The 16,866-nt window shown below is 46.8% G+C and overlaps 1 protein-coding gene across 6 annotated transcripts in view; it reads right to left on the bottom strand.

The window, feature by feature from the left end:
• The window catches only part of c3h5orf34 (chromosome 3 C5orf34 homolog), a 40,529-nt gene that overhangs the window by 8,744 nt on the left and 14,919 nt on the right, over positions 1–16,866 (bottom strand). For 5 of the 6 annotated variants that reach the window (XM_055632075.1, XM_055632078.1, XM_055632080.1 and 2 more), the window contains 4 exons: positions 11,145–11,265; positions 8,865–8,956; positions 7,136–7,202; positions 6,141–6,329 (listed from right to left, as the gene is read on the bottom strand). In XM_055632075.1, the coding sequence (XP_055488050.1) occupies positions 6,141–6,329; positions 7,136–7,202; positions 8,865–8,956; positions 11,145–11,265 (469 nt within the window). The remainder of the gene's footprint in view (positions 1–6,140; positions 6,330–7,135; positions 7,203–8,864; positions 8,957–11,144; positions 11,266–16,866) is intronic. The other variant, XM_055632079.1, reaches the window with a different exon arrangement.

Genomic DNA, 16,866 nt, shown 5'->3' with positions numbered 1-16,866 from the left:
AGTGCACATTGTCAGATTTTATTAAAGGGTATTTTTATACATTTTGGTTTCACTGTGTAGAAATTACAGCTGTATACAGGGGGCACTGTTTTCCCCTTGTGATTTTATACACCTCTATAAGATTACCCCTGTCTCTTGAGCTCCAAAAAATAAAATCCTAGCCTGCCTCATCTCTCCCCATAACTCAAGCTCTCAAAGCCTGGCAACATCCTTATAAATCTTTGCTGCACTTTCCGGCTCAATGGCATCAAGCCGATAATGTGTCTCAGTACATGTGACAGTTATAAACCAAAATCAATACCAGGAGATTGGGAAAATGTATTACGGAGGAAGTATGCTTAAAAAGAGCAAATGCACCTTGAATTATTGGCTGGAGAACAGCTATCGTGTGCAATTATCCAACCTTGATGTTCGAATGAATATCACCCAAAAATGCAGGATCCCCAGGGCATTATCAAGAACCAACAAAATCTTGAATTGCAAATTCCTGGAAGCACTGTATCTCTCCAGCTGAGGAACAAAATGGTTCATGAATCAGCTTCAAATTAAAAAAAGGCTAACGTCATCCAAACTGTTCTGTTGCACTTGCAGGAAGAGATGCATTCCAAATTCCTTTAGGAGTCCAAGGAACAGATAACAAACAAGGGACACAAAAAGAGCTGGAGTAACTCAGCAGGTCAGGCAACATCTGTGCAGAACATGGACAAGTGACGTTATGAGTTGGGACCCTTCTTCAGACTGATTGTGGGGGAGAGAGGGTGGGAAAGAAAGTAGGAATGGAGATGGTGGATGGGGGACAAAGTCTGGCAAGTGATAGGTGGATGCAGGTGAGGGGATGTTCCATTGGTAGATGGGTGGACAAAGACTGGAGGTGAAATGACAAACCACTGTGACTAAGGTGTAAAAATCTGAAATCAGAGGAATGGATGTAGTTGAAAGAGGACTGGGGAAAGAAGAAAAGGGCGGGGGGGGGGGGGGGGGGGGGGGGGGGAAAGTTTTGTGCCTTGCTTTGGAAAGTGAAGCAGAATGTCACACACGTGACAGGATGGCATCACTTAAAGTCATGCATTAAAAAAATTATTGTAAGAGATCAATCTTATTCATTGCTATTTTCCTACCTACAGAGTTATAATGCATGTCTGCTAAAGATATGAACATACTAGCTTTTTAAAATTCAGTTTGTAAGATAAAACTGATGGCTATATTTAAGAGGGAGTTAGATGTGGCCCTTGTGGCAGAAGGGATCAGGGAGAGAAGGCAGGTACAGGATACCGAGTTGGATGATCAGCCATGATCATATTGAATGGCGGAGCAGGCTCGAAGGCCGAATGGCCCACTCCTGCACCTATTTTCTATGTTTCTATGAAATAAATGCTTCCATGATGTCACACATGTGACCAGTCATATTTGACCTCTGACCCCAAACAAACATTGTCAGCATAACATAGAAATTTCACTTGATAAACTTCGAAGAAAATATGAATCATACACACAGTACAAAACAATGTACCCTTAATACTTTCAGAATTAGATGTATTCCACAATTTTTCATATTTTTGGCCACACACGTGACCAAGAGTAGGCCTTTAGTTTAGGGATACAGCGTGGATACAGGCCCTTCGGCCCACCAAGGCCGCGCTGACCAGCGACCACCCATACACTAGTTCTACCCTACAAACCTGCAGGTTTTTGGAATGTGGGAGGAAACCAGAGCAGCTAGAGAAAACCTATGTGGTCACAGGGAGAACGTACAAACTCTGAACAGAGCACCTATTGTCAGGACCGAACCCGGGTCCCTGGTGCTGCGAGGCGGCAACTCTACCCGCTGCGCCGCCCAAACAAGAACCCAAACAAGTTACTTAAATGGTTGCATATCTGGACGGGGCACAGGGTTAAAGAGGGGGAGGGAAAGGGGAAATTTGTTGGTTAATTGCCTAAAATTGGAGGATTCAAATGTTCATACAATTGGTTTGTAAGCTATCCAAGCAGAATACTAACTAAGCCAAGGTTTAAGTTTGCAATCTCCTGCGGAAACTCCACAAGTCTGTCATTTTGCTGGTTTGTGTCCTGAAGCAGTCTGTTCATGTCTTCCTTCAAGCATGTGTTTCCAATAAAATCCAGTGGCATCCACGTTGAACACTTGGTATAAAAACTCCCCGCCCTAGTTATCCGAGCCAAAGCAGCAGGAATTGCACGCTCTGCTGCACGATCATTGCTTGCTGCTTCCTCTCACACTTTTCATCGTTCCATTACCACTACATATGGCAATTAAACACTTATGACTCTTGATCTTACTTATCAAGCCACTTCTGGAGAACATGGATAGGTGACGTCTTCGGTCCCGACATGAAACGTCACCTCTCCATGTTCTTCAGAGATGCTGCCTAGACCACTGAGTTACTCCAGCACATTGTGTCTTTTGTTTGTTAACCGGCATCTGCAGTTCCTTGTGTCTCTATCAACCACTTTGCCGCTTTGCAATGATGGTTGCCTGTGTCAGGGACGTTCCTTTAACGTGCTCAAGACTGTAAGCCTTGTCCTTTACAATGGCCACCTACTGTTGAATGATTGAAACATAAGGCTTTGCCAATTTGCAATGATATTTTATTATCTAATGATAAGTGGCATAGTGGTGCAGCAGTAGAGTTGCTGCTTCACAGCGCCAGAGACCCACGTTTGATCCTGACTATGGGTGCTGACTATGTGGGATTTATATGTTCTCCCTGTGACCTCGTGGGTTTTCTCCGGGTGCTCAGATTTCCTCCCATATTCCAAAGACGTGCAGGTTTGTAGGTTAATTGGCTTCTGTAAATTGCCTCCAGTGTGTAGGATGCAAAACTGGGATAGCAGAAAACTAGTGTATGGGTGATCAATGGTTGGCGCAGACTTAGTGGGCCGATGGGTTCTGTTTGCACGCTATATCTCAAAACTGAGCTAAACCAATTTATCCTCCAATATAATGATTTTCCTTTTCTTGGAAGACATAGACATAGAAACATAGAAAATAGGTGCAGGAGTAGGCCATTCGGCCCTTCGAGCCTGCACCGCCATTCGATATGATCGTGGCTGATCATCCAACTCAGTATCCCATCCCTGCCTTCTCTCCATACCCCCTGATCCCTTTAGCCACAAGGGCCACATCTAACTCCCTCTTAAATATAGCCAATGAACTGGCCTCAACTACCTTCTGTGGCAGAGAATTCCAGAGATTCACCACTCTCTGTGTAAAAAATGATTCATCTCGGTCCTAAAAGACTTCCCTCTTTATCCTTAAACTGTGACCCCTAGTTCTGGACTTCCCCAATATCGGGAATAATCTTCCTGCATCTAGGCTGTCCAACCCCTTAAGAATTTTGTAAGTTTCTATAAGATCCCCCCTCAATCTTCTGAATTCTAGCGTGTACAAGCCGAGTCTTTCTTCATATGAAAGTCCTGCCATCCCAGGAATCAGTCTGGTGAACCTTCTCTGTACTCCCTCTATGGCAAGAATGTCTTCCCTCAGATTAGGAGACCAAAACTGTACGCAATACTCCTGGTGTGGTCTGGAATGGTAGACCTACCATTGCATGCAGTTTTTTTGCATTTGGGAGGTATGGTAATGGTACAATAGTGTAAGAATTTTGCATCACAATAGCTTGTACAGTGTTAGTAAAGAATCCCAGACACTGCTTCAATATGGGTCTCTCGAGATGGCTGGCGTTGGTGCGGGGATCAAGCTGCCATTACCAGTGCTTGCAGGAAACTGCTGTTTGCAGGAGTGAATGTGTGTTCGAATGAACAAACTGGAGCTCATGTAGTTTTGAGATACTGTGGAAACAGGCCCTTTGGCCCACCAGGTTCGCGCCGACCAGCGATCCCCGCACATTAACACTATCCTAGACACACAAGGGATAAATTTTACGTTTACCAAGCCAATTAACCTACAAACCTGTACATCTTTGGAGTGTGGGAGGAAAGCGAAGATCTCAGAGAAAACCCACACAGGGTGCATCTCTCTCTTTGCACAATACATTTAACCTGCTCAGTTTAGAGATAGAGCACGAAAACAGGCCCTTCGGCCCACCAAGTCCACCCGACCATCGATCACCCGTTCACACTAGATCTATGTTATCCTACTTTCTCATCCACTCTCAACACAATTGGGACAATTTGCAGAGGGCCAATTAACCTACAAACCTGTGCATCTTCGGGATGTGGGAGAAAACCGGATCATCTGGAGGAAACCCTCATGGTCACGGGGAGAATGTGCAAACTCCACAAGGACAGCACCCGAGGTCAGGATCGGACCTGGGTCTCTGGCGATGAGAGGCAGCGGCTCTACCACAATGCCACTGCGTTGTATTCACGTGTGATGTGATTTGACTGGGTAGCAGATAAAACCAAGCTTTTTGCTGTATCTTGAAACCCATCGGGACTGCTCCCTGGTTCGTCGTGGCTGATCTATCGTTCCTTCTCAACCCCATTCTCTTGCCTTCACCCCATGACCTTTAATGCCCTTACAAATGAAGAACCTGTCATCTCCACTTTAAAAATGCCCATTAACTTCCTCCACAGCCATCTTTGCTGGGAATTCCACAAATTCACCACCTTCTGGATAAATAAATTCCTCCTCACGTTCATCATAAAGGTACATCTTTTTATGTACAGGCTCTGCCCTCTGGATCTAGATTCTCCCATTACTGGAAATAACTTTCCCACATCCACCCTATCTAGTGCTACCTCCTGCACCCATGCAGAACTCACTGAATTCATCAACTTCACGACTAATTTCCATCCTGCACTCAAATTCACTTGGACCATCTCCTACATCTCCCTACCGTTTCTGGATCTCACCGTCTCAGGAAACAGACTATTGACTGACATCTATTACAAACCTACTGACTACACTTCTTCCCACCCTGCTTCCTGAAAAGACACGATCTCCTACTCCCAATTCCTCCGTCTACACCGTATCTGTACCCAGGATGAGGTTTTCTATACTAGATCATCAGAGATGTCTTAATTCTTTAGGGAACGGGGGTTCCTCTCTTCCATTATAGATGAAGCTCTCACTAGGGTCGTCTCCATATCCCGCAGCTCCATTCTTATTCCCCCTTCCCCCGTTCGTGACAAGGACAGTCACCCTTGTCCTCACCTTCCACCCCATCAGCCGTCGCATACAGCATATAATCCTCCAACACCTTCGCCACCTCCAATGGGATCCCACTACTGGCCACATCTTCCCATCTCCACCATTTCTGCTTTCCACAGAGACCGTTCCTTCCGAAACTCCCTGTCAACTCGTCCCCACCCAAACCACCCCCTCCCCAGGTACTTTCCCCTGCAACCGCAGAAGATGCAACACCTGTCCCCCCTATACCTCCCCCGCTCGACTCCATCCAAGGACCCCGACAGTCTTTCCAGGTGAGGCAGAGGTTCACTTGCTCCTCCTCCAACCTCATCTACTGTATCCGCTGTTCCAGGTGTCAACTGTACATCAGCAAGACCAAGCACGGGCTCGGCGATCGTTTAGCTGAACACCTCCGCTCAGTCCACTTCAACCAACCTAATCACCAGGTTGCTCAGCACTTCAACTCCCCCTCCCATTCACAATCTGACCTTTCTGTCCTGGGCCTCCTCCATTGTCAGCGTGAGGCCCAGCGCAAATTGGAGGAACCGCACCTCATATTTCGCTTGGGCAGCTTACAACCCGGCGGTATGAACATTGACATCTAACTTCAGATAGCTCTGCTTTCCCTCTCTCTCTCTCTCTCCATCCTCTCCCCCTTCTCCCACCAGTTTTACTGTCTCCAACTACATTCTATCTCTGTCCCGCTCACTCCCCTGACATCAGACAGAAGAAGGGCCTCAACCCGAAACGTCGCCCATTCCTTCTCTCCAGAGATGCTGCCCGTCCCGCTGAGTTACTCCAGCATTGTGTGTCTACCTTTCGCTCTATCTAGGCCTTTCGTCATCCACTTTGGGGAAGATTTTTTTTCCGGAACCTTGAGTATTATTTGCTCCTGAATACAGAGGCCTGAATTTGCAGACCAGGTACAAATAGCACTACACAACACTGGATGAAACCAGTGCTATGTTCGCTTTCTTGCTGAGAGGCTGTTCTGAGGAATTCTACGACAGCTGACTGCTGACCAACTGACCTGGGACATGGTCTTCTGCTCTCTCCTCTGCCGGGACCCAAAGTCCCAGGTTGTGCTCAGTCGAACGCCGTTGCAGAAGGTGACATGGACCTGCCCATCGGAAAATGCCAGGAATCTTCCGACGTTACCAATCACTTCCTCGGCGAGAATAGCTGGGAACTGGATAGGAGGTCCTGGCTGCAACTCCTCCTTCAAAAAGAGAAAGGAAATTCATAGAACATAGAATACCGCAGAAGATGGACACAAAATGCTGGAGGAACTCAGTGGGTCAGGCAGCATCTCTGGAGAAAAATAATTGGTGACGTTTCGGGTAGGAACCCGTCTTCAGATGAGAAACCTCACCTATTCCTTTTCCCCAGAGCTGTTGTCTGACCCGCTGAGTTACTCCAGCATTTTTTTCTCTCTTCCGAATAAACCAGCATCTGCAGTTCCTTCTTACACATGGAACACTACAGCACACGAACCGACCCTTCAGCCCAAATGTCTGTGGTGGACATACTGCGTAGTTAAACTAATATGCTCTGCCTGCACAGAGTCATAGATAGAGAGTCATTGAGGAATACAGCGTGGAAACAGGCCATTCGGCCCAACTTGCCCACACCGACCAACATGTCTAATCTACACTAATCCCACCTGCCAGCGTTTGGCCCATATCCCTCTAAACCTGTCCTAACCATGTACCTGTCTAATTGTTTCTTAAATGTTGCGATTGTCCCTGCCTCAACAACCTCCTCTGGCAGCTCTTGTCACACTACAATCACATGATCTACATCCCTCCATTTCCAGCACATCCACGCTCTTCTCGTCTTCTCCTTCTCTTGAAGGAATACAAGAGACCACGGCTGTGATCACTCGTGGATGCACTCCAAGCCAACATAGTCATCATTTGTTCATGGCCCGGTTCCTCTGGTGATTGAGGAAGCTCTGTCACAACCCAAGGACCAACACCACAGGCTACTGCTACTGACACACGCTTTGCGTACAAGGGAACTCACCGTGATCCAGCAACGCACACTGGGCAGTTTTAGGGACAGCTTGAACTGGTTCCAGCACTGCAGGATCCTGGAAAACATTAACTCATAACGTTAGACCCAGCCAAGAGAAATGACAGAAAGGCAACCCGTCCCCTTCCACCGATAAGACCATTAGACATAGGAGCAGAATTAAGCCATTCAGCCCATTTGATCATGGCTGATCTATTTTTCCTTCTCAACCCTTCTCCCTGTAACCTTTGACATCCTTCCTAATCAAGAATCTGTCAATCTCCGCTTTAAAAGTACCCAATGACGGCCTCCGCAGCTGAATGTGGCAATGAATTCCACAGATTCACCATCCTCTGGTTAAAGAGATTCTTCCTCATGTCTATTCCGGAAGTACGTCCTTTTATTCTGAGGCTGTGCCCTCTGGTTCGAGAGTCTCATTACTGGAAACATCTTCTCAACATCCTTCCTCTGGATTTACATTTCGTGCCTCTTCTGTCCTTATCTCGCTCGTCTTGTCTTTTCATCTCTGGCCTTTATCCAACCATCCGCCTATCAAAACAAGTCCCTCACCTGCATACATGTTACTGCCAGTGCCATCATTTCAGGGAGAACTTGGAAACATCACCATGGAAACTAAAGGATAATATTATTGTAAAGTCACCAAAGCGGTAGGAAGGAACAGATATGAGGATAGAGCAATGGTGAGTTATCCAAACATCCACAAATGCATTCAAGATTAATGAAAAGCAACAAGTTATGCAAGGGTATGGAAATGATCAAGTTTCATTGATTACTAAATTGGTATCTGAAAATTCAGAATAGAGGAATTGGGAGCGGCACAGTGGTGCAGCGGTAGACTTACTGCCTAACAGCGCCAGAGAACTGGGGTTGGATCCTGACTACGGGTGCTGTCTGTGCAGAGTTTGTAAATTCTCCATGCGACCGTGTGGGTTTTCTCCGGGTGCTCCAATTTCCTCCCACACTCCAAAAGACGTCCAGGTTTGTAGGTTAATTTGCTTCAGTAAAATTTTTTAATTGTTATCAATGTGTAGGAGAGTGTCAGTGTACGGGGTGATCGCTGGCCAGCGTAGACTTGCTGGGCCAAAGGACCTGTTTCCACACCGTATCTCTAAAGTCTAAAGGAGTAAAGAACTAAGGGCCGGGCAATGAATAAACTTTAAATAGTTTAGTTTATTATTGTCACGTGTGCCGAGATACATTAAAAGCTTTTTTGTTGGGTGATATCCTGTCAGGGGAAAGACTTTTCATGATTACAATCAAGCCATCCACAGTGTACAGATAAAGGATAAAGGGAATAACATTTAGTGTAAGATAAAGTCCAGTAAAGTCAAATTAAAGATAGGCTGAGGGTCCCCAATGAGGTAGATGGGAGGTCAGAACCGCTCTCTAGTTGGTGAGAGGATAGTTCAGTTGCCTGATAACAGCTGGGAAGAAACTGTCCCTGTATCTGGAGGTGTGCATTTTCAAACTTCTGTACCTCTTGCCTGGTGGGGGAGGGGAGACGAGAGAGTGACCGGGGTTGAGACTGGTCCTTGATTATGCTGCTGGCATTGGCGAGGCAGCATGAAGCTGTTATCAGGCAACTGAACCATCCTATCACCAATTGGAGTGTGGTTCTCACCTATCATCTATCCCATTGGAGTCCCTTGGGCTATCACTTTAAGTCTTTTTTACCTTTTAAATTAAAAACCAAAGGAATTAAAGCTTCTGGAGCAGATACCTGAGTGCACGTGTGACCATGGAACAGATGGAGTATTTGGAGCCAGGTGTGTCTGGAGGAAGGCTGCTCACTCTGTACATTCTCTCTTCTCCCTGAACCAAAAAGAAAAGCACAATGCACTGAAGGCACAAGAAACTGCAGATGCTGGAATCTTGAGCAAAAAAACAATGGCTGGAGGAACTCAACGGTTCAAGCAGCATCTGTGGAGGGGATGGACAGGCGACACATAACCCGTAGAAACATAGACAATAGGTGCAGGAGTTGGGCATTCAGCCCTTTGAGCCAGCAACACCATTCAATATGATCATGGCTGATCATCCAAAATCAGTAGGTACACAAAAATGCTGGAGGAACTCAGCGGGTGCAGCAGCATCTATGGAGCGAAGGAAATAGGTGACGTTTCGGGCCGAAACCCTTCTTCAGACTTTATCAGTGTGAAGGAGAGTTTCGGCCCGAAACGTCACCTATTTCCTTCGCTCCATAGATGCTGCTGCACCCGCTGAGTCTCTCCAGCATTTTTGTGTACCTTCGATCTTCCAGCATCTGCAGTTCCTTCTTGAACACATCCAAAATCAGTACCCCGTTTCTGCTTTCTCCCCATATCCCTTGGTCCCGTTAGCCCTAAGGGCTATATCTAACTCTCTCTTGAAAGCATCCAGTGAATTGGCCTCCACTGCCTTCTGTGGCAGAGAATTCCAGATTTTCAACTCTCTGGTGAAAAAGCTTTTCCTCGTCTCAGTTCTGAATGGCCTATCCCTTAATCCAGTCTGATAAAGTGTCTCGAGGTGCTGCCTGACCCGCTGAGTTACTCCAGCAATCTGTCATTTGTCACATACATGTGAGTGTTGCTGGACATTAAAGCTGCGATTTGCCATGGAGATTGTAATCAGTTGTAGCACTCAACCAGCGGTGTTAGGGAACCACAGTTCTTTGTCCAGCTAATGCTGATCTTTGAATAGACTGCCCTTTCCTTTTATCAATTCTTTTCAATGCTTGGGACGCTGCCTCAAAAAGATAGCCAATGTCACACCACCCTGGCCGCTCCCTCATCTCACTCCTGCAGTAGTCTGAAAAACCGTGACCTCCAGGTTCAACAGCTTCTTGAACACGCAAAATAAAAAGAGCTTTTCACTGTACTGTACCTCAGTACACGTGACAATAAACTAAACTAAATTTTAAATATATAATGACGAGGGTGGCAGGGTGGCGCAGCAGTAGAGTTGCAACGTTACAGTGCAAAATACCCAGGTTCATTCCTAACTAAGGGTGATGTCTGTATGGAGGTTGTATGTTCTCCCCGTGACGACGTGGGTTTTCCACGGGTGCTCCGGTTTCCTCCCACGCTCCAAAGATGTGCAGGTTTGTAGGTTAATTTGGCTTCGGTTGAAAAAAATTGTAAATTGTCCCTAGTTGGTAGGATAGTGCCAGTGTACGGGGATATCTGGTCAGCGTGGACTTGGTTGGCCGAAGAGCCTGTTTCCACGCTGTATCTCTCAACTAAATTAAACTAAGACTTGTGTCTCAGCACAGAGCTGCCTTGCCTGATGGTCACACAGGCAGACGTTCCACCAGGAAGCGATATTCAGCCAGCGATGGAACTGGTCGTCCCGTCTTCGACTGTGCCCAGCCTGGGGTTCCCTGCACAGAGAATCAACCCTGGAGGGCTTGTTGATCTTAACAGGTCATACCAGTAAAGCTCAGAACTACTTGACAACCAAGCACACGGCACAAAAAAAGACACGGTGGCGCAGCGGTGGAGCTACTGCCTTATAGCGTCAGAAAGCCGGGTTAGAACCTGACTAAGGGTGCTGCTGTCTGTACGGAATGTGTACATTCTCCCCATGACCTGCATGGATTTTCTCCGAGATCTTCAGTTTCTTCTCACACTCCAAAGATGTACAGGTTTGCAGGAGAATTGGTATAAATGTAAATTATCCCTAGTGGTGGACACTACATTACAGATATTGACTTCCTCACCATAAGGGATCTACAGGATGCGCTGCCTCATAAAGGCAGCCAGCATCATCAGGGACCCACACCACCCTGGCCACACTTTCATTTTACTCCTGCCATCGGGAATAAGGTACAGGAGTCCGAAAGCTGTGATTTTTAGATTTAAGGACAGCTTCCCAACAACCTCAGGCTCTTGAAGATCACAATATATCTATGTTGTCCACAGATGCTTCCTGACCCGCTGAGTTACTCCAGCACTTGACATCTACAGTTCCTTGTGTAAGCATAAAGCACAGCTTTGTTGATGGAAGCTTGTAACTCCGTTACCTGCACGTCAGCGTGTCCCACCCGATAATGAGTGAAGTAGTTGCTCATGGCATCGTGGGCTTTGAGAACAGAACCATCTCCTGGGTAAATTTCCACAGAGGTCACTGTCCCAGCAATTACTCTGAAGCAACAAGACAATAAACAGAAAAAGTCATAAACATCCACGGGCAGGTGAAGTATTCTATTCATGAAATTACTGATAAATGCACCACTCATCTACATATACAAGTCCAAATCCCACCTTGGCTGTTGAAGAATTGAAAATCTAAAGTGGTGGCACAGTGGCTGGCACAGATTGTAGAGCCGCTGCCTCACAGCACCAGAGACCCGGGTTCGATCCTGACCACTGGTGCTTTGTGTGGAGTTTGCACGTTCTCCGTGACCCAATGGACTGACATGGCCCTGGCCTGTGATTGTTTCCCCATCTAATGACTGCATTAAAGCTGCAGTGATGGACAACGGCAGGCAGAGGTGCCTCCTGTCTTGGTTATTACTCATTCATGGACACGCCTCGTGACGAATAAAACTGATTGTATTGACTGTATTGAAGAAGGGACCAGCCTCAAAATGTCAACTATCCATGTTCTCCAGAGATGCTGCCTGACCCGCTGAGTTACTCCAGCACTTTGTGTCCTTTCTTGCCACGATCCTACAACAACAGACCGAGAGTAGCTGGGGTCAGGCCACTTTCCTGTTAGACAAAAGGCACTAGGTGCAGGAGAAGGCCATTCGGCCCTTCGAGTCAGCGCCGCCATTCAATGTGATCATGGCTGATCACCCACAATCAGTCCCCCGTTCCTGCCTTCTCCCCATATCCCCTGACTCTGTTATCTTTAAGAGCCCTATATAGCTCTCTCTTGAAAGTATCCAGAGAACCGACCTCCACCGCCCTCTGTTGCAGTCCCGCAAGTGGAAAGTTGACATTACAATGGTATGACGTTTGTGAGTCAGAGTCATACAGCAGGTCCTCCAGCCCAACTTGCCCATGTACGCCAGTCCCACCTTCCCACGCTTGGCCCATATCTTTCTAAGCCTATTCTAACCATGTACCTGTCCAAATGTCACTTAAACGTTACATTGGTACCAGCCTCAACTACTTCCTCCAGCAGCTCATTCCATACACCCACCACCCTATGTGCAAAACGTTACCCCTCAGGCTCCCATTAAATCAGAGCTGACGGATTGGTATTCATCCCGGAAAACAAATAGTCCATTACACTCCTGACTGGTGCATTATCGATAATACTCAGTCTCTGAAATAAGTTTCAAGCCATTGTACTTATGCAGTCAAAATAAAAAACAGAAAATACTGATAACATTCAGTTGGTCAAGCACATCCGTGGAGTCAAAATCAGGGAAAACGCTCCAGGTCTAATATTTATCTCAAAGTAGGACAAAGGTACAAATCAAACATGTTTTAAGTTCCACAGAAGGGTGTGGATGAAACAAAGATAAGATCTGTAACATGTAGAAACAAATAACTAGATGCTGGTTTGTACCAAAGATCGACACAAAGTGCTGGAGTAACTCAGTGGGTCAGGCAGCATCTCTGGAGAAAAAGGATAGATGGCATGGCGGCGCAGCAGTAGAGCTGCTGCATTACTGCACCAGACTCGGGTTCCATCCTGACTATGGATGTTTGTCCGTATGGAGTTTGTGCATTCTCCCTGTGACTTGCGTGGGTTTTCTCCGATCTTTTGTTTCCTGCCACATTCCCAAGACGTACAGGTTTGTAGGTTAATTGGCTTGGTGTAAACGTAAAATTGTCCCTTGTGCGTGTAGGGGAATGTTAATATGTGGGGATTGCAGGTCGATGCTGACTCGGTGGGCCAAAGTACCTGTTTCCACACTGTATCTCTAAACTAAACTAAGGTGACATTTTGGGTCAGGATCCTTTTGGATCAGTTACTCCAGCACTCTGTGAAACGTCACCTATCCATGTTTTCCAGAGATGCTGCCTGACCCATTGAGTTACTCCAGCACTCTGTGAAACGTCACCTATCCATGTTCTCCACAGATGCTGCCTGACCCGCTGAGTTACTCCAGCACTCTGTGCAACGTCACCTATCCATGTTCTCCACAGATGCTGCCTGACCCGCTGAGTTACTCCAGCACTCTGTGAAACGTCACCTATCCATGTTTTCCAGAGATGCTGCCTGACCCGCTGAGTTACTGCAGCACTGTGTGTCTATCTTAGATCTGTAACAGAGTGGCTTTCTGATGTACCACATGACTACTCCTAGAGAAATCCAATGAGCTGACATTGTATATCTCTCTGCACCATAAACCATACTGTACGCTCTGGTATTTCTCTTTGCACTACCTGTTATACTTGTGTGCAGCTTAGTTGTACTCGTGCCTAGTATGATTTGACTGGACAGTAAACAAACAAAGCTTTTCACTCTGTCTCGGTATACGTGACAATAATAAACTAATACCAATTGAGAAGAAGGGTCCTGACCCAATTCGACACATATCCATGTTTTCCTGGAATACTGCCTGACCTGCTGAGTTACTCCAGTACTTGGTGTCGTTTTGTGAATCACTTTGGCCGAGAGACAGTGAGATTCTCATTAGCTTTACCATTTGCATTACTCCACAAAACTAGACAACAAAGTATTTTTTTCTAAACACTTAACATAGAAACATGGAAAATAGATGCAGGAGGAGGCCATTTGGCCCTTCGAGCCTGCACTGCCAATCATTGTGATTATGGTTGATTAGCTGCAGTGCCCGGAAACACAGTGAGAATACATTAAAAAAAAAGACTTGCAGTTCTCTGTCACATGCTCCAAGACCACAGGATATCCCAAAGCTGTTCTCAGTGATTCAATAATGTTTTGAAATTAATAGTGACGTTGATTCGTGGGAGATAAATAGTGTCTGGTATTCTGGTGAAACTGTCTACGATTCCCCTGAATTAGTAATAGCCCATGAGATTTATTTCCATCCATGTGCAAGAATAGACATACGTGACATCTCAACTTTTGAGAAAAGGCACTACTTCTTCTTCTTGCATATGGCGTGCACAGCCTAAAGTTGTAGGACAACTTGTTCTATTTGATCTTATTTGATTGTGCATGCCAGGTTGATTGCATTCGTCGAAACAGCGCGGACTATGCGAAGGTTCCAATCTCCCACCCCAAGCACTACTCATACCGTAGAACTTCCTCACGTTTTTTCACCTCTTATCCGGCATCCACGTAACACAAAATGTCAAGGTTTACTAAGACAGGTTTAAGCTGATTATTGCCACGTCTACCAAGGTACAGTGAAAAGCATGCGATCCAAGCAGATCAAAATGATTAAAGTGATTGTATCCACATATTTCAAACCCGGGTACAAGAGATAAAGCAAAGGGGAAGATACAGAGTGCAGAATATAGTTCTCAGCATTGTAGCGCACCACTTCCAGAGACAAAGTCCAATGTCCGCAATGGGGTAGATGTGAATTGGACAGCACCCTAGCATATGGAAGGACCGTTCAGAAGCCTGATAACAGAGGGGAAGAAGCTGTTCCTGAGTCTGGTGGTGCGCACATTCAAGCTTCTGTACCTTCTGCCAAGACAGGAGCGGGGAGGGGGAGGAATGACCAGGGTGGGACAAGTCTTTGAATACATTGGTTGCTGGAAGTGTAGGTAGCGTGAAGTATAGATGGAGTCAATTGTGGGGAGTCTGATCTCATAAGCTCATAAGTTGTAGGAGCAGAATTAGGCCCATCAAGTCTACTCCGCAATTCAGTAAAGGATGATTATCTTTCCCTCTCAACCCCATTCTCCAGCCTTCTCCCCATAACCCCTGACGCCCCTACTAACCAAGAATCTGTCAATCTGTACATAACTAAAACTCTGATCTTGTGCTCATCCGGTTTGCGTGGTTTTTCTATTTGCGCAAACACGGTACACAATGGCGCTACGATTTTTCGTCACCTTACTCACCATTCTCCTGTTCTCAAGTGTAACAGTAGTGTACCGGTCGATAGTATAGTTTAAAAGTTATTAAGGTTTAAAAATCTTTAAAACTGTGCATGCGCAGATTGATCTCCTCTCCTGCCAGTCACCCCCACGTGGATTGGTCTCCTCTCCTGTCAGTCACCCAGGACGGTGACACCCAGGCTGGGATGGCGACGCTCGTTCGGCACAACATCGCCGCACTGACTGGCCGGGCCCTCTGTCACTCACCGGCGGGGAGAATTGAAGGAATGGACGAGCAGAGTTAGTGCATCACCTGGAGCTGCATCGCTCAGAGCCGGGCCAACTCCGACGCCAACTCCTGCAACCTCGAGATCGTGGGGAGGTGAGGAGGGAGACTCTGAGGCCGACTGCTGCAACCTCGAGATCGTGGGAAGGTGCGGAGGGAGAGTGGAGGGATTGAGGGAGAGGAGGAGGTAGAGAGGGAGAGGGGAAAAGTGGAGGAGGTGAGGAGGGAGAGTGGGGGAGGATGGGGAATAGAGGGAGAGGAGGGGAAGTGGGGGAGGTAGGGAGTGGGGGAGGTCAGGAGGGATAGTGGGGGGTATAGGGGGAGGTGGGGGGTAGGGGGGAGATGAGTTATGGAGGAAGGGAAGGGGGTGACTAAGGGTAGGGGAAAGGAAAAGGTGAGGCGAGGGAAGGGTTGGAGGAGGGGAGGAGGAGAGTGGAAAGAAGAGGAAGGGTGAAGAGGAGGGGAGGGAGTGCTCGGGGATGAGGGGAAATGAGCTGCGCCTGCGCAGTTAGGGGCTATGGGTGAGTGGTGGAATATTGTGTTGGGGGAATGGGTTGCATGGGGGAACGGGTGAGTGGTGGAATATCGCGTTGGGGAACGGGTTGCTTTGGGGTAGCAGGCCTCCCATGGGGGGCTATGGGTGAGTGGTGGAATATTGCCAACAGGTCCCACTTAGTCTAGTCTCGGTCTTAAAAATATCCATTGACTTGACCTCCACAGCCTTCTGTGGCAATGAATTCCACAGATTCACCACCCTCTGACTAAAGAGATTCCTCCTCATCTCCTTTCTAAAGATATGTCTTTTTATTTTGAGGCTATGGCCTCTGGTCCTAGACTCTCCCACTAGTGGAAACATCCTCTCCACAACCATTATATTCAGACCTTTCACTATTCGGTAAGTTTCAATTAGGGCCCTCTCACCCTTCTAAACTCCAGCGAGTAGGAACAGTGCCTTCAAACTCTCATCATACGTTTTGTTCCAATAATTCCTGGGATCATTCCAGTAAACTGGGTGCTCTCCAGAGCCAGCACACCCTACCTCAGATACAGGGCCCAAAACCTCCCAAAATACTCCAAACGTGGTCTTGTCCAGTGCCTTAGTGGTCTGTGTGATGGACTGGGCTACATCCACAATTGTCTGAAATTTCTTGCAGACTTGGGCAAAGCTGTTCCCAAATCAAGCTGTGATGCAACCCTTCAGCATGCTTTTGATGGTGCATCTGTCTGGCTGTAGCAAGTCATATAAGAGTAGATGGAATATATATCTATACTGGAGGCAGCATCTACGGACAGAAGGAATTGGCGACTTTTCGGGTTGAGACCCTTCTTCAAACTATATATCTATGCATATGTCTTTTATTGCACCTGCCTCAACTATTTCCTTGCGCAGTTTGTACAACATACCCATCACTCTCTGAGTGAAAAAGTTGCCCCTCAGCTTCCTATTAAATCTTGCCCCTCTCTCAACTAAAATTATCATCTTGAGTCTTGATTCCCCATTCCCTGGGGGAAAAACTATGCAT

The sequence above is a fragment of the Leucoraja erinacea genome, chromosome 3, assembly GCF_028641065.1.
Source record: "Leucoraja erinacea ecotype New England chromosome 3, Leri_hhj_1, whole genome shotgun sequence".
Taxonomy (NCBI): Eukaryota; Metazoa; Chordata; class Chondrichthyes; order Rajiformes; family Rajidae; genus Leucoraja; species Leucoraja erinaceus.
Note: the sequence above shows the minus strand (reverse complement) of the source record. Positions and strands in the feature narration are given on the sequence as shown.